At 43.6% G+C, this 23,885-nt stretch overlaps 1 protein-coding gene across 8 annotated transcripts in view; it reads right to left on the bottom strand.

Moving 5' to 3' along the window:
- SGMS2 (sphingomyelin synthase 2) overlaps positions 1–23,885 on the bottom strand; it is a 93,741-nt gene that overhangs the window by 4,788 nt on the left and 65,068 nt on the right. For all 8 annotated transcript variants that reach the window (XM_087866383.1, XM_045799208.2, XM_045799206.2 and 5 more), the window contains 4 exons: positions 14,975–15,675; positions 11,015–11,132; positions 5,625–5,778; positions 1,421–1,587 (listed from right to left, as the gene is read on the bottom strand). In XM_087866383.1, the coding sequence (XP_087722509.1) occupies positions 1,421–1,587; positions 5,625–5,778; positions 11,015–11,132; positions 14,975–15,429 (894 nt within the window). In that variant the 5' untranslated portion in view covers positions 15,430–15,675. The remainder of the gene's footprint in view (positions 1–1,420; positions 1,588–5,624; positions 5,779–11,014; positions 11,133–14,974; positions 15,676–23,885) is intronic.

Below are 23,885 nucleotides of genomic sequence, written 5' to 3'. Positions count from 1 at the left end.
GAGAAAGCAGGAGAATCAGGATCACAAGGCAATAATTGTCTTTGTTTTGTTTTTTTAAAGATTTTATTTATTTATTTGTCAGAAAGAGAGCACAAGCAGGGGGAGCGGCAGGCAGAGGGAGAAGCATGCTCCCCGCTGAGCAAGGAGCCCGATCTGGGACTCGATCCCAGGACCCTGGGATCATGACCTGAGCTGAAGGCAAACGCTTAACCGACTGAGCCACCCAGGCATCCTAGCAGTAATTGTCTTTGTGCCTTTTCCCTGATTCCGACATGTTTCTGGTCCCAGGCCCCTTCCCCCATTTCTAGCTCATACAAATTCTTCCGCCTGCAATCCCAGTAAGAGACACAGGAATGGATGTGATAGTTGACCAGGAGGAACAGGTCTCAGGATGCGTTAGCAGGTGGGTCTAGGCCGAGGAAGATGGAAGAGTGAAAGGCAAACTCACGGTGTGGAACAGATTTAAGGTGAAAGGCGAAGATGTTGGTTTGATGGTGGTGTCAGGAGATATCCAGATGGAAGGATAAGAAGGAAGCAGGTGGGATGGGAGTCTACAAAATGGGACGGAAAGCTACAGACACGAAATAACCCATAGAAAGGGCATTTTTCAGTGGATACCACCAAATGAGAGTTGGATTTAGACCGTTTGGGAATGACATTTGCTCACAAAGTATATGCATCAGACGATATGGCAAGACTACCCACAGAGAAATCATGCTACACGGGCTCCCTCTGACACCAGGCACACACACCTAGACCAGGAAAACACAGAGAAGGGGAGGAATCATCTCATCTTGGGATGACAAGAAGGGAGCAAGAGCTAGGAAGCCTTCCCAGAAGACGTGGCCTTTGAGTTAGCTCTTTCAACATGAGCAGCAGAAGCAAAGAAAAGGTCATCTGGGGACAGAAGGCAGCAGTAACAAATAAGGAAGTGTAAGAAGGGAGCCAGAGAGCATGGTGTCCCCAAAAGATGTACCAGATCCAGGAACCCACGGACTACTTATTTTGCTTGAAGTTTAAAAATAACTGCCGTCTTTTCCTCAAAATTAGGTTCTTTGAGGGCAGGGAGCATGTCTTCCCGAGCTGCACCACGATGCTTCTATAGAGAAGGTTCTCGTATTTTAAGCTAGCATTTATACTTCTTCAATTCTGGTACTGATTAGTCAAATCAGGAAAACACCATGCTCTATAATTATACAGCAGTTTTGTCCTTAAATGTCATTTGCATTTGTGACATGATTTAGTTGAAGAGGCAGTCACGGGCATAGGTCTCAGTGAACTGCCCCAGACCACACCCGTGAGTGGCGACAGTGGTCATTCCCACTGACCACTGACAGCTCTCTGCAACCCCGCTGTATGAGAAAAGGGCCACTGCACTGAAAGAAAAGAAATTATCCAGGGATGACTTCACTGCTCTCACCTTTTCATTGGCCATTGAATGGTACCACCAAAACAGCCGTGTTGTAATATAATAAGCAATGATCACATCGACGGTGTAGTGTTCATGCGCTACGAGAATGCAGATGATCCCGGCGGCGCTCAGCAGCCAGCAGATCAAGTGGTACCACCAGAAGTGACGGGGCGAATCTAGACAGCAGAAAACGTATAGAGTGAATAAGATGCCCAGAGACGAATGTAATGCTTACAGTCTACACTAATGACCTCAAGTAGAATAGTCTAAGATCAGGAAGTTGCCAGAAGAAGAAAACAGATTAACCCCCAATGAGTCACCGTCAGCCGCCCAGGATTTGCTCAGGTAGGAAGGGAGCCTGCGTGGGGGGCGGGGGGGGGGGGACCAGTGGTAGCAGGTCTCAGAGGCACTCACTGGGGAACAGTCATTCTCTAGACATTCTAGACCTTGCCCACTGCTAAGCCATTCAACAAGGAAGAGAACAGAATTGTTTATTAGGTTGGCTGGAATTGGCTCATACTGGCTCACAGAGGGGATCCCACTGGAAAGAAAAGCAGTAGGGGTCAAAAGGGTAGTTGTCAAGGAAAATGTGGGGGGAAATAAGAAAGCAAGAGTCATTGCAGGTCTTACATAAACTCACTCTGATTTCTCCAGGGGGAGAAAAATGGCATTGCGGCTAGCAATATTTTGCTTCTCAGCAGTTTTATACTGTTATTGCTAATAGCAACTATAAACGCTCCCTATATAAAGTTTAGGATCCTGGCTCATTCACGTGTGGGTTTTAGCCTTCCTAGTGAGTCCACCAAGAAGGTCATCATATGGATCGGCTGTGAGAGGGAACCAGAGCACGCCTCAGGTGAAACAGGGTCGTACGCCCCACAGCCCGCCCACACAGGTGCTAATGACACAGGTACAGATGCAATAGCTGTTTCCTGTCTTCCTCTTTAATAACTGTTTCTTTTTTTTTCTATTTTAAAGCTTTATTAGCTCGCAAGGTTAATAATCTCACAAACAAATTTATTTCCTATTTACCTGTGTTTACCTTCATAGTGATACTTAGTTCCGCGTGCGGCACCATGGTAGAAGAGCAAAAGGATCCATCTCCAGAAGGTTAGAGGAAATACCAAATCAGGTATCATTCCGTGAACAATATTTTTTGGTGAAATGGCTGTTGCTCTTTTGGTCCCAAGTGGAACGGTAAGATAATAGACCTGTATTTGCATTTGAAACTCTGACTTTCCCATTTTGAATGTGCTCCTGATTCCTTCTCAGTGGGTTCATTCTGCCACTAAGTTCTAGCAGATAACTGACAGCCTCCTAGAATTTTAAAGCTGGAAGAGGCCTTACCCTTTACAGCCTGGGTAGCCAGATCCAGGCCCCATAACTGTTCTCTTAGGCTGAGACTACTCAAAATTGAGCCAACATTTAGAAATCCGGAGAGTTCAACTAAACATGCATTCTGCAGAACTCTACCATTCTCCCGAAGTCTCTCACCAACCCAGCTCCCTTCGCTGATAGGTCACCTGATGTTTATCACCTTAGAAGTTAAAACTGGGCAAACCAGGACCATTTCGTATTTGCTTATCCACAAGAAGCAAGCTGAAGTAGAGAAGGAGGAAAGAGGCAGGCTGAGCGGTCATTTTACTACTTGGGGAACTGGGAATGAAGTCTTAGGAATGGCTGGAGATACTAATGCCACTCTTTCACAGAAACGTATTCCCAGTTACTCTCCCGCACTGAGACCGCTGCTCACTCACTCAGGACACTGGCTGGCCCGAGGAAAAGACTTAATATAAATTATTTTGAAGTAGAAATGGGAAAGTGGTAACCGCTTCCTACTTTCCCATTCTACCATAGGGATAATATCGAGCTAAAAGATGATGATACAAATATTAATCCACTCCACTTGTCTGTGTGGGATCCTAGCCCTAGTTGTCATTCAATAATCATACAGACAATAGACCTTCCGTGGTAGCAAGGTAAGAAAAAAAAAGAAAAGGAAAGAAAAGACAAGACAAGAAAAGAAAAAGCAAGAAAAATTCCCCCTTCTTCTAGCAAGACATTTGGTTCTAACTGCTAGGCTGACTTCTTCAGGCTAATTTTATAAGGAACCTAGGCCCCAGTGATAATATTTGCACGACTGTGTAAAGCCCCCCTGTGTAAAGCCCACGAAATGGTCCTGGTCCCATGTTTTCCTCTGTTCTCTTGACGACATTCAAATCTATTCACGACAACCAAGCAAACAAGGAAAGAGACCAAACAGATCAAAAGGCAGGAAACAAGAAATATGGGAAAGATGCATCTAATTCTAGAAGCAGACTGCTCAGAGACCACTGGAACCACTGCTTACTCAGAACAATAACACACGGTTATCATTTAGAAGGTGATGGTTTTTCCTAATTGCACAGGAAACGAGCACAAACACGGAATGCTGTGTTTATGTACAGAACCGACTCTAGAGCTGAGCTTGTACTAAGCATTACAGATTTGCCATTTCGTTTCTCACCAAAAATTAGAAAAAGCAGAATATAATTCTTTCACTGCTGTATGTAAACTTACACAGTCTTAAAAACCTCAAGCCAAAATCATGCCGTGGGAAGAAAATCTCTCCACGTACTGCAGAGCCTTCATTAAAGCATAAAAATAACCACAAGTTGCCTTGCTATTGCTCTGAAGTAAAAGAAAGAACAGTAATGAGCAAAAGACCCAGACTGTTCCTTAGCAATTTTATAAGATCAGACAACTTGGGTTCCCAAATATTCTAAACAGAGCCAAGAAATTAATAGCATAACCTCTGGAGTCAGCCTGCTTGAGTTCGAATACCCCGTCTTCCAACTGCCGAACCGGGGACCGTGGGAAGTCATTCTCTCTATGTTTAAGTTTCCTCTCTGAAAAATGGGGAAAACAGTGCTTCTCTCATGGGTGGCTGCAGGATGAAATGAGTTATTTTTGCATCAAGGGCTTAGAATAGTGCCTGGCACGGAGTATTAGGTCTCTTTGCTATTGCTGTTAACATCACTTGGTCTTTGGTCATTTTATAAAATTGACCTTCAGTTACCTGGGGTGCTTCTCTTCATTATTCTGAACCCACCGTGGCTTTGCTCCAACATGCAACTCCTCCCCACCCTCATCCACATCTTTTTCTCTAAGTTTCGTATGATTTTCCGATTACGGAGAAGCTGCTGCAACTCGAGGGCACCTCTGGCCTGGGAGGTAACTGACCTCACACACAGGGGCTCTTCCAACAGAAGTTAGAGGGAGAATCATAGAGCACACGGAGCACTCTATTGGCTCACCAGAACCAGTAGGTAACAGAACCAAAAAGTGACTCACACTGAGGGAGGAGACAACCCCTGATACTGGTGCAGAGACAGACTCAGGTTTCTTCCCATTACCACGTCCCACAGTGTGAGGGTGAGGGCAGAAAGGAGGGGAAAGGTCCAGAACGCCCTCCGCCGTAAAGAAGTGAGGTACGATGAAGGCTGGACACTACCACGCTACTCTCTGTACCCTAAGTATACAGACCCCATGACAAAGGAGACATTACTCCGGCCTTGAAAGATGACAGGATACACAAGGATTTTGTATAATGGGAATTAAGTGTATAAATACGGAAAGATACTTCACATTCTTGCCTCCATGTAGTTGTGTACAAAGAAATGATCAATACTGACAAAATGGTCCTCGAAGATGCCTATTAAATCATAGAAGTCGGCTGGAAAATGCTGAAGTTGGAACGGAACAAGAAAACATCTAAAAAAGGGGGAAAACATTAAATTCTTTGGAATGATGGGATGGAAGTTCCATACAATCGAAGATTCGCTCGCAAGCCACTTACATTTGGCTTTCCAGTGCACTGACTGTGTTTGCAATAAACTTAACACCGTGCTCGTCATAGCTACAACACTAAAATAGCTTTTCATACCTTGAGAAGAGGAGGGAGACATTGTGGAGGCATGTTAAATGTTAGAGAACCCAGGGTCAAGTTTTAAGCCTCCAGTGTCCAAATCACATAGGACTAGTTGAAATGATTTAAATATAAACACACATACACACACAGAGAGACACACACACAGAAAGAGACACACACAGGTGCACACCTGTCTCTTTCATAGTTATCAATCCCAATAGAATAAGGGTTCCCATCAGTTTCTGGGCTTTGGGGTCCCTCCCACTACAGTAATCCACAGAGGGGGAAGGAGTTAGTACTCACATTCTTTGATGAACAAATAAGTAAGTGTCAGCACAACGGTGTGGCCGCTGAAGAGGAAGTCTCCACACAAGATATGGGACCCGGTTATGGACAATCCACCACCAGAAATCAACCGTAGAATCCGTTGTATTTTTGCCTGAGAGTCTCCGTTGAGCTGAAAGACACAAGATCAGGAAGAAAATCTACAAGCTGATAAAAATCACACTTCAGCCTAATTTGTGTGATACTTAGAAAGGTTACCAGGTTGTGCTTTTTTTCTTTTTAACTTAAAAAGTCAAAAAGAAGCCAAGGGGGTCAGCTCCTCAAATTAGGTTTTATTTGTTGTACTGGAGAGTTTTAGTGACACGTTTTAAATTATTCAGTGTGTTACTAATAATATGTTTTGGTGGTGGTGTGTCCTTGGGCAAAGCTTTTAAAAATATTAATAACCAATGACTTCACCACAGCTATGCACTAAAAAGATCAAAGCTACTTTCTCTCCTCCTTGTAGGGGGAAGTTAGGGTTTTGGATGGTTAATATTTGATTCAGCTGAGTACCACATTACTAATATTCTAAAGTGTATTCGGGACCTTGTGTTAAGTGGGCAGCCTGAAGTGTACATGGAGCTGCCATACATCTGATCCAGACATTTACAGTCAGGAAGCGGAGCTGCGGGGGTGCCTGGGTGGCACAGCGGTTAAGCGTCTGCCTTCGGCTCAGGGCGTGATCCCGGCGTGATGGGATCGAGTCCCACATCAGGCTCCTCCGCTATGAGCCTGCTTCTTCCTCTCCCACTCCCCCTGCTTGTGCTCCCTCTCTCGCTGGCTGTCTCTATCTCTGTCGAATAAATAAATAAAATCTTAAAAAAAAAAAAAGAAGTGGAGCTGCAACACATTACATAATTTAAATAGGTTTGCAATGGATCAGAGATGTATTGGCAGCTTTAAAACTGAGTAGCTTTGATCAGGAAAAACATCCTCCAAGGAAATAATCTGTGTGCTGTTGCAGAGGGTCTCCCTTGGACAATGGAGTAGAAGCCCCTAGAAGCCACCATGATGACATAGGAAACAATGATGGGCTAGGACAGGAGTTTGACCCAATAGTCAAAAGTTTACATCCCATTAAAACTGAAGCAAATAGGAAGGAGTAGTAGACTGAGTGGGTCAAAATGGTAGGCATGGAAAATTGGAATACGGAAATGCTCGGGAGCCAGAGAGAGGGTTTCAGATCAATCTAGTATTAGGTGAACAATCTTAGAAAATCAAAGAATGATCCTCAGAAATATATTCAGGTAATAGTACACATGAGAAGAAAAATACCGAAAGACCACTAACAACTAGTCATTTGGGACCTGGGGGCCAGTTCTAGGACATGCTGCCTTTTACACTCAATAATGACCCTTTTGGGCAACTGGCCCCTGAAGCAAGCCCAGTCCAGCCATCATGGTGGTTAAACAGGTGGTGAAGACAGGTAGTATGCTGCCCAAGTGGATGCAAGGGGGTGAAGGAGGGGAGGATGAGTACAGGTAGATGGAAGGAGGGTCTGGGAGTACAGAAACTCAGCCTCCAAAGCAAGTGGAAAACCATCCTGTCCAGTACAGTAGGAATCGGGGCAGGACTCCTTGCCTAAAACATCACTACTGGGGAGCCTGGAATCTTCCTGATTAAAAAAAAATTCATATGGCTCTAGAAAGCTTTCTGGTATTCCGATGACCCATATAAAAAGTGCAAACACACCACGACTGGTTGGTAGTTGAGAACAAGGCTCTGCAAGAGAAAACAGTATAAACCAGGACGAGAGGGTAAGGTAAGCAATACCTTTCTTCAGAAGTCTGCTTGGGGTGAGCCCAGGGGGCAGAACCAGAACATAGATATTTTATCAAGACTTGATAGTCCTGGGGCGCCTGGGGGGCTCAGTCAGTTAAGCGTCTGCCTTCGGCTCAGGTCATGATCTCTGGGTCTTGGGATCAAGTCCCGCATCGGACTCCCTGCTCAGTGAAGAGTCTGCTTCTCCCTCTGCCTTTCCCCTCCACTCTGGCTCTTTCTCTCTCAAATGAATAAATAAAATCTTAAAAAAAAAAAAAAAAAAGACTCGATAGTCCTTACACCAACATGCCAAGTAACAGGTGATCCTGCCTCGAAAAGATAGGCTCTGGAAGGCAGCACAGAATCCACACCTGAGGGAGGGGAAGCACCGCTGACCGTTGCAGGACTCACTTGAGGGGCAGCCCAGGAGAGGTGTACTGAGCGCTGCATGGAATAACGTGACGTGCCCTTGATGTGGAAGACAGACCTTAGCTGTGCTTTATCAGATCAATCACAGCCCCGCAGGAACTTCTTACCACGTGGTTGGTACGAACAACTGTTCACACTGAGCTCAAATTAGCAAGTACATATGCTGCCCAACCACTGGGTTTCCAGGTTAAAAGGATACATTATTCCTCATTTCAAAACCCTAATATATATTTTTTATCTGCTCACCCATCCCAACTCAATACTCTAATTTTCTAAGGGCAGAAACACTTAAAGCCATCAGTCCCTTGACCCGGGATTAGATGGACCCAAAGGTCTAAGCAGACCAGAAGCTGAACAATTGTCACACTTGTCTTCTCCCCTCTTCCTTTCAGCAGCTAGGGCAAATGGAGATTTCTAAAAGCCCTGGATTCATTATGCCTTTACAGAACAGAGGAAGCACGCTTGCTTCTTGCTCGGTCTTTTCTCAGTTCTTAATTCCTCGATCCTCTCATTGCTATCTATCCTAGATGTCAATTCATGCTCAGTATAAATGCTAACTAGCACCTCAAGAAAGGGGGAGAAAAAGGAGGGTAGAAAGAAAATGGGGGAGGGTGGAGGAGGCTAATGGTGAGAGTTGGGATTAATGTTTTGTTTTGTTTCTAATTCTGTTTTGGTTCACTGGGACCCCCATTACTCACCACTTAAGACTCTAGTTCCTACTAATTTCCTCATTTTTCAGACACCATTCCACGCCATGACTGGGTACAGAATGGAAGATGTAGCCGACTAGGAGGAGAGGCCTCGATCACAAGCACCAGAGCGGACAGGTGCTCCACACTGTTAAGGGCTCCTGGGGCTGTCGCCTCTGCACGCCACATTCCACAAGTACAAGACAGCCCAACCCGGCTGCTGCCCGGCCAGAAAACTCACCCTGCACACTGTCCCTTCAGTTCAGAAGAAAAGTCCTCTGGGCACCCAAGGCCAGGAAAGCTTTCTCAGGGAAGGGACTAGAGCTATCCCAGCCCAACATTCTTACACGTGGCAACATGGGTTTGGAAAGCTCAATCATTTCATGCAAGCCCTAATAGCAGGGCCAAAATTTATTTCAACACACTTCTCCGAACACAGATTTTGTGACTGCAACCCAAAACTCGGACTGGTGGGCTGAAGCGAATTGTAAGCAAAAGACTGAAAGTGAGCCCCAGGACTAGACAGGGGAGAAGGCAGCTGGGAAAGCAAAAGCCGAGGGTTTCCCCGATTTTGTGAGATCACGGGTGGGGCCTGTCTCCACTGAGGAACGAGCTGTACTAAGCAACAGGACTATGTCTGACACCCTCCCACAGAGAGCGGCTTCAGGACCACGGTCGCGTCATCGCTCACCCCCTCGGAGGGCATTCTAGCCAGCCGGGAACGGAGGAGGCAGGTAGATAACCTAATGGCCTCGCAACCGCAAAAATCCAAGGAGCACTCAAAGCCCGTAGCTGGACCACATTTAGAGCACAATTCTGACTCCCGTTCTGTGACACCACATCACCTCCAGGCAAAGTGATTTGTGTGTGTGTTTCACCGAACCCTTACTCAGGCAGCCACAGCCGGCCCGCTTATGCGGCAGGAAGGCGTCCTGACAACTGACCGTGGGGGCTCATTAGTCAGGATGCTCCCGGAGCTCCCACTGTGAGTATGTGTAGCCTGGTCAGCCAGGGCTACGTCTACTGATGTGGCTTCTGAAAATTGCAACACTTTCAGGGAGGATGATCTTTAATTTACTTTCTTTCTGTAATCATAGCAATTCATCTCTGCAAACCTCATCCATTACCGGGATGGGCTTGCCTTCTTTTCTGTGCCCACTTCTTCATTTAACACATAGCAATAACCCCTTAGAAGTGTTTATTACGTTTCTGAACTTCTCCCATGCCTTAAATTAGTTTCACTAAAAATCGGCCAATGTTTAAATTCAATATGTACACTGTTTTAATTAGAGATACTTTCTGCTTTGATGGCTTTGGAAAATTATAGCTTCTCCAAACCACACCTATATTTGGTGAGGGAGACTGCTGACTTCCTTAGAACTACTCTATTTTTCCTTCCACCTTGGACATCTGCTTTGTGTTCAGTAAAATATGGTGTTAGACTTCATTCCCTTGTCCAGAAAGCACATGATTTGTAAGTTTCCTTTTTTTTTTTTTTTTAATAAACGAGGGCATATTGGGGTCGAAAATGATGAACAGCTCTCTCAAGAAATGACTCTACCTGGAGAGGCTATAAATCCTGCTTCAGAGAGTTTCAGTATTCATTCCCACAACGTATCCCCGCAAAAGGCTACTCTGTCTTTCCATTTGCTAAAAACTTTGGGGTCATCCTTGGCTTCTTTCTCTTACGCTCACATCCAACTTATTAGCACATCCTGTTGGCCTTCCCTTCAAAATGCATCCTGGACTGAATGACTTCTCCTCACTCCAGTGGGCCGCAGGGAGCCTGGGGGGCCCACGGCCTGTGCCACCTCCACCCTTCCCACCTCTACTCAGCCACACGGGCCTCCTGCCATCCCTTCGGTCCACTGTCACTAAGCTGCTTCCTTGGCCTGGGGCTCCGCCCATCCCCAGGGCTCACTTCCTCACGCTGTATCTCATCCCAGTGCTTTCTTACTACAGAAGCCTTTCTGATCTCTCTCCGAAGTTGCACCTACCCTCGGTGTCCCCATTACCCTTACTCAGCTTTTCTGTTCTTCATCTGGTAGTGACCTGACTTATCATCCTGTTACAAGTGATGCACTTAGTGTTCGCTCATCATCCCTCAATAGAATAGAAACTCTCGAAGAAGAAGAACAACTTTGCTTTGGCCGTTGCTGTGGCTACAGTGCCTGGCCTGGCACGTTAACAATAGCTTTAACACTTGTAGAGTGAGTGAACGCATGAATGAGTACATGAGAAGGCAAAAAAAGCCAAGCTGAACACCCCGCTGTAACTTTTAGTAGCCGAAAATGAATTTCTGAGGCACAAAGATACACATTTTATGAACATATTGGAGTGTCTTCCCTCCAAATCCAAAGAGAAACAAAAAGTAGAGCGGACTGCAGTCAACAGCTAGGGAAGTGTGCAAAGAACTTGCCATGCAGTGAGCAGGTGTTCTCGAGTGTTTTCTCCATCCCCTCTACATGCTCACTCAGAGATGCTTACCTTTGGGGCACACTGGAAATGCATTCCAGGCACAGGGAGAGTAGTGACATACATTGTAATACAGCGGTACAGGTATAAAGTTCCAATGATAAAAAAGAATCTGCGTCCCACTATCGACCTAAAGGAAAAACAGGGATAGGTCTCTCATTTTCAGAAACAAGTTGACTCATCGTTCCTGCTCCTCATGCAATGTAAAACCAACGTTTAGCAGAATAAAGAATAATTAATACAGAGTGGCATTAACCGACCACAGTTTCACAGCTCGCACACAGGCTTCTGTGTGAACGGCGCACCCCCTACATTCCAGAAATGAAGGTTCAGCTATTGCCGTAAACTCAGGTGGGTCAGGACCCAAAAGGAATGTCTGTGGGGGGTGGGGAAGTTATAGCGGACTAAGGGTTCTAGACAACAACCTCTCCTAAAAATAGGTTCTCTTTGCCGGAGAATTCAATGAACTGCTCTGTTTCCAGTCAATGCACTGCATTAATAAAACCTTCTCTTGAGAACATATCAAAGGTTTAAACGAGCCACGGTCACAGAGGAATTAACTAATGAGCTAAGGTGATATTACATAATTGGACACATAGGGAAATGGGGCAACTAATTTAACCTGAGTTATATAAGCAAGGTTTATTTGGAGACCATCCAAAAGTATTTTCACAACTTGGGCATGAACTATTTTGTCTATGACTATACAGATTTTCAGAGAACTAGATTTTGAAAACGTCCAAAGTACCCTTATGCTTTATGGACATTTAACGGTGAAGCACTAACCTGATTAGTTTACTCTTATTCTACTCAACCTTGATCCAAAAAAGCAAAACAAAACAAAACAAACCCCACAAGCACTTTTATACTTTCTATCTTTTGGTGGAGACCGTGGTCTGGACTAACATTAGTACCTGTCCTATACCCCCGAGTCCTCACTCCAAGGCAGCGGTTTCCAGTGGTTTGACTTGGTGCACACTGTCCTCCAATGGGAAAGGCTCTGCCCGTTTGCATCACTGCCTCATGGGTGTCTGACTGGGCTTCCAGTGTTCTGGCTCTCCTTATGTCCAGCGAAGATGACAACTCGTTTTCAGCTGTGTAATTAGGGGTGGGTCTGTAAACTCTGGGCTCTGGGGAGTCAGAGATGGGGGGGGCATAAAGCCCCTAGAATTGCTAGTTAACTTCCCTAGCACATAAACTATATTCCTATAGGTCTGTCATTTCAGAGTTCCCAAACTTTCAAAACTAATACCCATCAAAGACTTCTGGAAAACTAGGCAGTTTCAGGCATGTAGCATATTTTTAGTTTTCTCCAAGACTGTGGTCTGACATGGATCAAAGTCTAATTCAGGTAACTGCTGGGACTTCTAATTTACAGAACTATGTACGAATATAATTTTAGTTGCCTGTTTCCAGTAGCTATTTTAAGAATATTCCAGAGTTTCTGGGGTCAAAATATAGAGTAGAAAACTACCTAGACTATTAAATGAGGGGCGCCTGGGTGGTTCAGTCACTTAAGCGTCTGCCTTTGGCTCAGGTCATGATCCCGGGGTCCTGGGATGGAGCCCCGCGTCAGGTTCCCTGCTCAGCGGGGAGTCTGCTTCTCCCTGACTCTCTGCTGCTCCCCCTCCTCTTGTGCACTTTCTCTCTCAAATAAATAAAATCTTTAAAAAATAGACTATTAGATGAAAGTATTTATCTAGTGCAAGACCGTTTCTTTCAAAGGCTTGCGATACTAACTCTGCCTTTTCTAGCACTGAAAAGGAATGGGTGATAATCAATGCTGAGTCCCTCCATTTGGTTAAGTGAAAAACAATTCATTCTTTCCTTCAACCTCAGACCCAAAAAGAGTGTTGAACTGAGTGCTCCATGCTGTTAGACAAGGTGAAGTAATAAGCAGGAATTATTCTGAGTCAATTGTATTCATTCCAGCATTCTGAGTTCAGCTGTACTCAAAACTGAAAATTAACTTAGAAGGAAAATGTACACTCTGCAACCTTATTTAGAAGAATAACTACGGCTAATGATTTTTTTCCTGCAGGCTTGAAGGTGCTTTAACAAGAGAGAGCAAGTAGGATTTCTCATTCAGCTAGGATGTTCAAAACAGGTTATAACAATTATTCTACTAGTTACTAAAATGATACAATTCTACCTCAAAAGTTTAAAAAAATTTTTTTTTTTAAATTTCCCCAATGAATTTCTGATGGTGGGCTGTGACCAAAACAGTAAATATCATTAAAATGTGTGGCCAGCTATGCGACCACAAGTTTGTTTATTCGTTTGTTTTTTGGGGGAGGAAGGGGGAGAGTAAGCGGGTGAGAGAGAATCTCAAACAGGCTCCATGCCTAGTGCAGAGCCCCACCAGGGGCTCGATCTCATGACCCTGGGATCATGACCTGAGCCGAAATCAAGAGCTGGATGCTTAACTGATTGAGCCACCCAGGTGGCCCCCCCCACCCCCGAGTTTTGACCTGGTAAAACCTAAGGTGCTCAGGGAGGGGCAGTTCATAACAGCTGTCCAGACGAAGATTCAAACAAACTGAGACTGTGCTTCTAGGTAGAAGCCAGCTACTTACCAGACCCTGGAAAAGGTCTCTTTTCACATGTATATATGAATAAAACGATGGTCTAAATTAAGGGAGAAAGCAAACACTTTTGGCCTAAGTAGGCTCTCTTATTTTCAGTGTCAACTGTAGACACCAAAAAGAGAAACACTAAAGCTCAAAACCCTATTGTTTGCTTTTGGCATAAAGCATACCATAACTCAACACCTTTGGCAGCAAGAAGCTCTAGTAAAAGGCAGTTGACAGCGGCGGTTTACTTACCCATACTGAGGAGAACGTTTAGGAATGACTTCAGTCTGTGCAACAAGCTTCCAAAACTGCAAACTTGAATTTGGGGAACTCTTGAGCAAAGAGAGACCGAGTTCTACTCTCAAAGCAACAAGCAATTGAAAGAACAGTAGAGCATAAATTCTCTCTTCTAAAAATGATCTTGTGGCATTAATGCAGAAATCCCATTTGTGAATTTTTGAACAGTATCGACTAAGTTAGTACACATTACATTTTCAAAAGCCTCCGTTTATGGGCAATGTTTTGATCCAACTTATATTTTAGTGATTTAATTGCTAGAATCTTAGTAGAGAACAAAACATCTGAAGGGTAAGTGAGATGAAAAGGGAATTGAGGGGCCTTGTTTTTATGGCCTAGCAGTCAGATTTCACAGGGAAGCAAAAATAACCACTTCAGAGCTATGTCCTATTTTTAAGTGTCTTTAAAGCAAAAGTACGTGGCTTTACTACTTCCTGACTGCCCCTAGTCCAAAACAGGGAGACTGAAACCCATCAACTGAGGCTCCTTTGTGGTGCTACGGCCAAACTGGACAGCACGATTACTTTAGAAACCTAACACCCAAACTGCATGGACCCACGTCTAAATTCAGTTTCTTCAACTCCTGTGACTCGATCGCCAACAGGCAAAAGAAAAATGTACAATTTGCAAACTCCTGAACAGAAGCAAACCACAAAGAATGCTATTGACTGTAGACCAATATAGTCATCACATAATGAGTAATAGAGGAAAGTTCCCCAGCGACTCCATTCCCCACCTGTTAAAAGCCTAAAATAACAAAAGCATGATGAAGTGAATGTTGTTCCTTTCTAAGCCTCTTGATTTGTCACGCAGATACCATAGCACCAAGTTGCCTGAAATCAGGAATGCACCTTAAACTCTTCAACCTTGAATCACCAACCACCGGACATCTGTAGTACCCTTATGGTTACCTCTCATACACAGTTGCTCAATAAATGCTTATTTCCTCAATACGGTAGATCCTTCAGTTGCTTCCTGTCATCAAATGCCTGGATAGGACCACATTTATCAGACAAAACTGAGGAAGACCATTTCAATTACACATCTACCCCCTTAAACACGAACGTATGGCAAGCCCCCCCAATTGAGTAGACCTACTTACTTGTATCTCAGAAACAGCCACTGGGTGATCCATAATCCAACTAATATAATCCCATTTATTTCTGATACAGAAAATGCCCATTTTACCCGATCAATGTAATCAAAAAACTTGTCTGGTAGTGGGGGGCTGAGCTCCTTGGGGGGCACCCTTTCGTGTACAACTGTGATCATGACAGTTGTTAGGACGAGGTTGAAAAGAGCATACACGAAGGCGATGCCTGTTTTCCACCACTCCAGGGGAAATTTGTTCCTGGATTCAGTGGGCATAGCAATTTGGATATAGTCCGGGTACTTTTTGGTGCCCTTTCGCAACCCATTGGACAAGCTCTTAGGTTTATTGTTGCCATTTTTGTTTTCTTCTTCGACAGGCTCCGCAGGTCTTGTGTAAGTATTTGCAGGATCATTGGTTTGATTTTCCATATGTTCTTCAAGTTTTGCTGTCTCTATAATATCCATTGTCCCCCAGTCTTCAGATCAAAAAGGAGATGGTAAAGTTCTTGTTCTTTTGTGCAAACTTAACTTTTTGAAATCCTTCTATTTCCGAGATCCACATGGATTCCTATAACTGATTCTGTTTCCCAGCACAAAATGTAGAAGGTAGCCATCTGATTACTGTTCCCTCCACGTAGCTGCCTGCGGTACGCTCGCCGCTTTCAAGGGAGGAAGCCAATTTTCTTTCTCCCAGACGTGTTGCTATCCCACCTGCAAAAAGAAAACAAAAACTATGTTTCAGACACTGCTTGTCCAATTGTCAACCATCCAAAACAAAAAACATTATCAAAATAAGGAAGCAAATACCAAAGCCATTTGCTTTATAAATACATCGTCAGAACATGGTTAATGCGGTTGAGATGGAGTTTATTTGTAAGATACGGAGTTGTTCTATCTTGGAATTCTTGTCTCTTTTTGAGCCGATGTCAGTATAAATAGGAACATTTTAATAATCAATTCCTTTAAAATTTCTTTAAATAAAAGTCAGGACCCAACTTTGCAAAGCTTTCATCAGACACCATTCCTTGTTGCTAACCATGAAGTCATAATGAGCTAGAACCTCTCCAGAGGTCACATCCCTCTTTCCCAAGACTGCAGCTTTTCTAGGAACCCGCAAGAACACAAGACTGGGACGAGCTGCTCACTGAGTAACTGTCACTCTCCCCATTGGCCAACGAGTCCATTTTTTAATTTCCTCCCTTAAAAAACTGGAGTCTTTTTAAGCGACCACTTTCAGATTCAAGAACCACACATTCAAGATACCGAAAACCGCACTGCCACCGTTTACCCCTGGATCCGTAGACACACAAGCCTGACACGGGAGAGCGGACAGCCTTCCAGATAATGCAGTGAAAAGACGCACACAGCCTGGGCTACGTCTCCTTGAGGGATCGCAGGCTACTTGTTGCTGGAAAGGTAAAACCCCGCAGCTGGCATGGTCAGTCAGCAAGGACCATTCCGAGACCGCACCGCGACATCTCCCAGCAGCCGACGCCCCGAGGACCAGCTCCGGGCACTCACTGCGACACCCGCGAGGAGAGGGCTTCGGCGGCCGGCTGCACAGAGCCACGGCTTCCTGCCACAGGGCAGCTGCACCAACCCTTTATACTCGGGGCAACAGGCGCCAGCTGTTCTCAATTTGGGACAGCAGTCTTTCCGCGCGTTGCAGAGCGCAGCCACCTGAAGAAGCGTCGACCCTCGTAATTAGCCCCCGCCCTGAGTACACTGCACAGCTTGAGCGGACTTCTCCACTCGGTCAAGGCCGCCCTTTCCCAGGAACGTCAGGAAAACACAGGGAGGGGAAATTCAAAGCAAGCCTTTATTTAAAATGAAAGAAAGAGGGGAAAAGTAAGCCTTTATTGAACGAAAGCAAAAGGGGAAAAGCTAAAACGGCACAGTCAGTCCAGGCAGGGTCTGCGGACAGCACGGACCACAGAGCGCCCACGGGCGTGGACCCGCCCGAACAGCCCAGCGCGGGAGCTCCGGGCGGACCAAAAGGAGCTCACAGAAACCCCGCTGACCTGAGCACCCCCGAAGAGCCTGCAGCCTAACTGAAGACACAGAACTCAAGGCACAAAAAACTACTGGGGAGTGATCACTAGATAAAAATGGAGTTTTCTGGGCGTCTGGGTGGCACAGCTGGTGAAGTGTCCGACTCTTGATTTCGGCTCAGGTCGTGAGCTCCCGTCATGATCTCTGGGTCCTGAGATCGAGCCCCGAGTCAGGCTCTGCACTCACTGTGGAGTTCGCTTGCAATTCTCTCGCTCTCCCTCCCTCTGCCCTTCCTACTCATTCCCCCACCCCCAAATAAATCTTTTAGCAAAACAAAACAAAACAAAACATAGTTTTAGTTGTATCCCTGTTCTCCTGACAAGATGTGTCTACAGAGAGGCACTGTCCTTTTCTGGGGAAGTGAAAGCATGAGGAGAGTTGACCTGGAGAGAAATGGAGGGTCACTGGAGGATGGAGACGGGCTAAGAGGTATCGCTGAGAAGTGGACATCATACTTTTCTCTGGTCTCTGTGAAAAGCCACAGACACTAATACACGAGAGCAGGATGAGAAGGGACCAGGGGCCCTCTCACAAACCAGGATTGACAGAACTCTTTGTAGTACCCTAGCACAATGTTGTGGGAAGGGTAAGTATAGCGAAGAGATGCCTCAGTAAGATATTTGCGAAAACAAACCTTTGACACCATGGATCACCACTTCTAACATAGATGCTAAAACACTAAGCCGGCCATTGACTGTCTTCACCAAGTGTAGGCTAACCCACGCACAGCATCTTACCAAACTCATCAAAATTCCCTCCAACTTTACTACTCTACATCTGCTCCTCGCCTGGTGTTCGTATGTGAAAGAAGCCTGTGATTTTTGAAGCCCAGGTCCACTGGTGGACATACTGGCAGTCTTTATAAGGTAGCTATCCAGTTCTAGAACATAGAATCTAGAACAGAAGAAAATCCAATTAGTTACCTGTTTGGTTTTTTTTTTTTTTTTTTTTTTTCCCTAAGAGGAAGCACTCAGCCACCCACCTCATGGGACAACTGTGAGGATGACTGAAATAATTAATCATGAAGAGCGTTGTGCTCCGGGGAGCAAGAGCACTTTGTGAGTGCAAAGCCATTTATCGTCATTAGTAGCAGGATTGATATTTTCCTTGGGATTTCATTAAGGAGACTGAATATACAAAGCCCATTTATCCTGTGTCTACCAATCTTGGGCATGATGATTGTCATCAAGATGATGACGACAACATATTCATCCCTATGGTGATCCTTTCCTACCAGTAAGTATCTGGGAAAGTGACAAAAGCCACAGTAGTTTCTCTCAATGAATGGCAATCCCATTAGTTCATTTGTTTAGGGTACTAATGCCAGAGCACGAGGCAGATGAAAAGCTTTCCAAGTCCTCTTGCATTGCAAAATACCAGAAGCTAATCTAGAGAATATTTTAAAAGTTAAAGACCTCTATAGACTAATCTTCCTTTGAAGGCAAGTGCAAAAACTCCGACACTGTTAGTACACTGATATTGTTAGGTTTTTGGGGGGACGAAGGACCATGTACTCCAGAAATGCAAGGAAGGTTTCCAATTAGGAAAGGGCTGTAATAAAATATAAACATATGTAAATAGAAAAGATATGATTATCTTTTTTTTTTTTAAGATTTTATTTATTTATTCGACAGAGATACAGACAGCCAGCGAGAGAGGGAACACAAGCAGGGAGAGTGGGAGAGAAAGAAGCAGGCTCATAGTGGAAGAGCTTGATGTGGGGCTCGATCCCATAACGCCGGGATCACGCCCTGAGCCAAAGGCAGAGGCTTAACCGCTGTGCCACCCAGGCGCCCCATGATTATCTTGAGTGAAGTCAAAAAAGGCATTTGATACAGACCAATATCCACTTGGTTTTGGGGGTAGAAAGTATTCAATAAAGGGAATAGAAGTACCTATATAGAGCCACATTCTTCAATGCCAATAGCATATCATATGTGTGCCAATATCTACTCTTCTTTCCATCCCTAAATGAACTTTAGAATCTTTTTTGTCAAATTACAAGAAAACACATTATTAGTTTGTTTTATTTCTATCGCCTCTGTTTCATAAAGGGTTTGATATTACCATATTCATACATATGTTAGTCATTTCCCCTTAATAATCTCAATAGCATTTTACCTGTTAATTTGACAAAATGATTCCAAGATTCACAGTGTAGGCATTAGGCTACATTACCTTAAGTAATAATGGGGTAATGGCACCCAGTTATTCTATTTTGAGCATATCCAAAGGAAATAAGAAGGTACACAAAATATTCCTACGAGTATGTTTTCAACAGTCATTTATAAGAGAAAATTGAAAATAATCTAACATCCAACAGGGGATTAGTTAAATGAATTATAGTTATCATAACATAAAATACTGTTTTGATATAGTAACTATAAACGTATGAGACAAGTACATAAATACTACATAAGAAGAATGCATTATCCAATTAAATACAAACTTAGATCTGAATAGGAGATGAGGAATCTCAATAATTCACATCAGAGGTTATGGTTTTTAAAAAGTGGGAAAGGGGCCATGTGAGAGATACTCAGGCTGTCAGAAAAGGTACAGTGTGAAACTCCTCGGCAGTCCTGACCCAATGCTCACTGACGGCAGCCTGGACCAGAGACCGAGTGTAGACACGAGCTCCAGTCAAAGGGCTCAGAAGTGCTTTACTTGCTAGATTTTTGTGCCAGCGTCATTGTGCATTTGCAAGTGGTTAAGAAGACATATTACATATGTAAATATAGCTTAAAAATTAAGGAAATTTATCTAAGCTTATATATGGATTTTAATGTTTAAAAAGAGGTCATCTGGTGAAAAAAGAAGTTAGACACTGACGAAAGAAAATGTGTTTAACATTGCAAGTTGGAATTATGAATAAAAGAAATTTATACATGGAGCTCAAAAGCTTAGGAAAAACTAGGTCTTGAAACAATGTTATTGAATTGAAAATCAATGGAAACCAACACCTGGTAAGTTTCTTCACAGACATAAAAGCTTTGCCAGACTTAAAAACACTTAGTTGTCACCATAAAGCCATTGAAAAGTCAAGTTGTAGAATAAAACAGTCACATGTAGTTCTCAGAAAATACTACTTATCTAATTAATCCTCATTATAACCCTAGGAAGTATTTTAAAGAAATTGAGATGAAGTGAGATGCTTGAGATCAGACAGGTAGAAGGAGCAGAGCCTAGACTGGAACAAGCAATCTGACCTCAGGAGCCCCTATTCTATTCCTCTTTTTTAAATATTTATTTATTTATTTATTTAGTTAGTTAGTTAGTTAGTTAGTTAGAGAGAGGGGGTGCTGGTGGGGAAGGGAAGAGGGTGAGGGAGAATCTAGAATAGACGCTGCACTGAGTGTGGAGCCCAACCTGGGGTTGATCTCACGACCCCGACATCACAACCTGAGCCGACGTCAAGAGTCAGACCTTAACCAGCTGAGCCACCCAGGTGCCCCAGGAGCCCCTGTTCTTACTGGCACACCACCACCTCCAGTGCCATTACATGTAAGAGGTCAAAAATATAGTCAGCAAATAAACAAATGACAATCATATATGAGCTTTCTTTTTTAAGAAGAGATATGTAAATACATAGGAAAATCCCCTAGATAACATCAGAGGCATTTTTAAATCTTTCTAATTTTGCAAAAATTTGTATACACTTAGAAACAAATTTAATATATAATTTACCCCTCTTGTGGGAGGAGGAGAAGGGGAAAGTCGCCAATTAAGTATTTCCCATTACTCATACCTACTGTTTAACTATAGTTATTGTTACTAATAAACTACCATTTAAGTTTATATCACTTTATATTAACAAGATCCATTTTAGCTAAGATACTGCATGCCCATAAAGTTTTTTCAGAGACCAAGACATCTTAGCTTTTCTTAATTAACAATCTTAGAGCTGGGGCGCCTGGTTGGCTCAGTCGTTAAGCATCTGCCTTCGGCTCAGGGCGTGATCCTGGCGTTATGGGATCGAGCCCCACATCAGGCTCCTCCGCTATGAGCCTGCTTCTTCCTCTCCCACTCCCCCTGCTTGTGTTCCCTCTCTCACTGGCTGTCTTTCTCTCTGTCAAGTAAGTAAATAAAATCTTTAAAAAAAAAAATCTTAGACCTTAGCTTGCTTATAAAATTCCTCACCTAAAATAAGTAAGTACTAATGTGCTTGCAGTAAACAAGGGTATCATTATCAATCATGGGCTTCTATTTCAAGCACTCACAAGATTTGCTAAGTATTTTACTAACGAGTTCTTGAAAACCGAAAAGAATCTATAGCTTACTAATAAAATATCATGTATTTTTGTGAAATACTTTCCCAACAAAAGTAACATGAGTCCTTGTCAGACCTTTCTAGTAAGTTTTCATACTGCCACAAGGTGCCACATCTGTATAGGTATGGTGACAGACTTAAAACTAGGGAAATGGGCAGGCTTTGTAGGGTGACAACACTCTGGGAATAGATCTGAAAAAGAATTTTTTGAACTTAAAAGATAAAACTGAACTTCTGCATTTTGGGAGAGGAATGCTTGGGTAGAGGACAGATGTTTTGATTTCTGGTAGTGATTTACTATCCCTTATTAATAAGGAACGTTGGGCATTAGTTCCATATCTAGTTGTTATAAGAGAAAGATTCAGCCTACAGCAGTGGTGGCCTGGGGCTGCTGGTGAGAATGCAGAGTGACTACAAATGGGCTGGAAGTTTCTTTTGGGGGGATGGAAAGGTCCTAAATTAGACAGGGATGATGGTTGCACAATTCGGTAAATCTACTAAAAATCATTTAATTGTGTCCTTACATGAATTTTATACTATGTGAGTAATAACCCCATTAACCTTCTTAAAAAAAAAAAAATTACAGCCTCGAGATAAGTTGTTTTTAAGGTACCAGAAAACCAAGGGCTAGTCCACACTCTGTTACTGTATTCCAGGCTCACGTATCCCTGTCAAGTATAGTACTCATCAGTTAAACACTTCTCCAGCAGTGATTCTGCAATACACATTTCTAAGTTTTCTACAGACGAAAAATCAAGAACCAACCAACGAAAATCAAACCACTTAAGAAAATTTGTGTAAACTATGCTCCAAAAAAACCCTTGTAACTAAATAATAGGAAGTGACCAAAAAAAAAAAAAAAAAAAAGATTTTCTCTAACATAATTAATCAAAATTTACTGAGTTGTATTCAAAGAAAACACAAGATGGTCTGTTACTTTCTCACCAAAAAAAAAAAAAAGTCACTTTAACTGGTGAGGTAGACAATTTCATACTTGTTGAAAGGAATACTTATTTACACAGAGCAAATATTAGCTGTGTAAATGGGAAAACAATAAAATCGTGGGACTGGGAGTATTTCACAAGAAGGGATAATCTCCAGGCCATCGTGAAGCATGAGAGGGGGACTAGTACTCAGCCTGTATTAATTGTTTCTGACTTAAGTTTGATACAATAAAGTACCTTCCCTAAGATTTGACTTGCACAACGTTTCACAGGATGTTTTAAAATCTGACTTCTATTTCCTAACTGCTATTTTTTGTTTGTTTGTTTTTTAGGATTTACTTATGAGAGAGAGGGAGAGAGACTATGAGCAAGCACTGGGGGAGGGGCAGAGAGAATCTCAACAGATTCGGCACTGAGTGTAGACCTGATGCAGGGGACCCCGAGATCATGACCTGAGCTGAAACCAAGAGTCAATAACCAGCTGAGACACCCAGGCGCCCTAAGCTGCTCTTCTTTTTATTGCAATGGCTGCAGAATTCCGATGATCTGATCTGATTCCAGGGTATTTTGGAAAGACAAAACTGCCACCCTGGGACTGGGGACTGAGGTTCTCCAAGAGGAGGAGAGGACTCAGCTGTAGTCACAGGGAAAGACGAGGTGACAATCCACAGTGCAATGTGGCATATTTGAGCGAATAAATGAATAAGTGAATGAGGGTGTAGACAGGTTGGAGAGACACACCAGATAGGTACACAGACAGACAGACTGACTAGGAAACTGCAGATAGAGGAGGGCTATAAAACAAGGTCACAGACTCGGGAATATTTAAAACACCTCTTTAACTTCCTTTAGATACACTCTAAATCAGACATTCTAGAGTTCGGGGGTAGAGTTGGGGACACATCAAGCCCTTTGCCTGAAGGCTGGCTTGTGTTTGCCCTAAATCCCCCTCCCCACCTCCATTCTGGATACATCTAGGAAAGCTTTGGGAGTTTCCAGAGGGTGGGGATAGAGGGACTCCCTTGGTCTTGTCTTCCTCCTTTATCTGGTGTTTTCAGTGTTTGGTAAAGTAGGCTACTTCCCACTCATCTTTTCTGAATTCACTGCCAGTGAAGTAGGATATACCCATGGCCTCAGAGAATAAACTGGGCTGAAGTCTTGCCTTTGTGTCAAAAATGCTTATCCTCTTCAGCACGTGAGCAAAAGAAGGCCGCTCTCATTTAAACGGACGGACGTGTGCTCTCGGTCATCTGCACTGTAATTATGTCATGATTAGGAGAGGTGTTTGGTCACTCGAGTCACTCCCGCTGCCCTCCCCCCCACTACTGGCACTACCTGCTCCCTGTTTAATGGTCAAACAAAGCAGCCAGCACTGTTTACTCTCAACACCTGGGGGGCTCTATCAGCAAGGCTGAACTATAGCCTAACTAAACAGGAGCGATAATTACCTGCTTCCACATTGCTGTTCTTCCTCATCTACCTCAAAGATCTATATACCTAGAAACCGACTCCCCTGGGTTTTAATACTTAGTACTCGACTAGGACGCAGATTACCTATTGAAATGAGGACTTTTCTGGAAACCTCAAAAACTCCATGTAATATTTTAAAAATAATTTAAGTCTGATATTGGAGCTTATATTTTCTCCTAAGAACA

The sequence above is a fragment of the Ursus americanus genome, chromosome 13, assembly GCF_024610735.1.
Source record: "Ursus americanus isolate L20-20 chromosome 13, mUrsAme1.1.p, whole genome shotgun sequence".
NCBI classification, from domain to species: domain Eukaryota; kingdom Metazoa; phylum Chordata; class Mammalia; order Carnivora; family Ursidae; genus Ursus; species Ursus americanus.
This window is presented reverse-complemented; position numbering and strand designations above follow the sequence as displayed.